Here is a 723-nt window from a genome sequence, read left to right as displayed (position 1 = left end):
CTTGAATATTGTCCTTCTTCAGGTCCAGCCGTTCAAGTAAGGGGATGAGGTAGGCACCGCTTTTGCCTGTTCCATTTTTTGCTCTAGCTAAGATATCCCTACCAGATAAAGCAATGGGAATGCTCTCCTCCTAAAAGACAAAGATGCAAAAATTACTTGTGAATAAAAAAATTACCAGATTCTTCTCTATGTTACACCTTAGAATACCCTTTTGGTACTGCTTTGAAGAGCACTATGTATGTTGCATGAATGCCAAAGACCCAAGTGGATTAACAGGACCAGTGAGTATTAACACCATTTTGAACCAAAAGTTTGCTAAAACTGTTAACAGAAAAAAAATATTAGGCTCATCCAAGCACAACAGAAAGGGTGGTGAGCCGGGTGTGGCGTGGTGATACAAATCTTTAATCAGGTAGATTAGTGTGAATCAAGGCCAGTCTGGTCTTGGCAGCCAGGGCTAAACTTAAAACCCCCCTTCTCAAATAAACAAAAGTGTGCATATGTGAGGGGGAAAAAACCTCAAAGGATTGTAAATAGTCCTCAAACAAGACATTTTTGTTAGAAATAAAAATAGCCACATAGTAGCTCCTTCCTGTAATCCTAGTAGGCATGAGCAGTTCGACACTAGCTTGACAAATATAAGAGCCTGTCTGAAAACAGGGGAAAAAGGGGCACTAACTCCAAGGAAAGCTTATAGAGCACATGCTATTTTCTTTTTTTTTT

The 723-nt window shown here is 39.7% G+C and overlaps 1 protein-coding gene across 1 annotated transcript in view; it reads right to left on the bottom strand.

Annotated features, from left to right (window-relative positions):
* The window catches only part of Ddx6 (DEAD-box helicase 6), a 31,430-nt gene that overhangs the window by 17,518 nt on the left and 13,189 nt on the right, over positions 1–723 (bottom strand). The window contains exon 4 of the mRNA XM_021173090.2: positions 3–130. Within this exon, the coding sequence (XP_021028749.1) occupies positions 3–130 (128 nt within the window). The remainder of the gene's footprint in view (positions 1–2; positions 131–723) is intronic.

This window comes from Mus caroli, chromosome 9 (assembly GCF_900094665.2).
Source record: "Mus caroli chromosome 9, CAROLI_EIJ_v1.1, whole genome shotgun sequence".
Taxonomy (NCBI): Eukaryota; Metazoa; Chordata; class Mammalia; order Rodentia; family Muridae; genus Mus; species Mus caroli.
The sequence above is the reverse complement of the archived record's forward strand: the minus strand, read 5'-3'. Positions and strand labels throughout refer to the sequence as shown.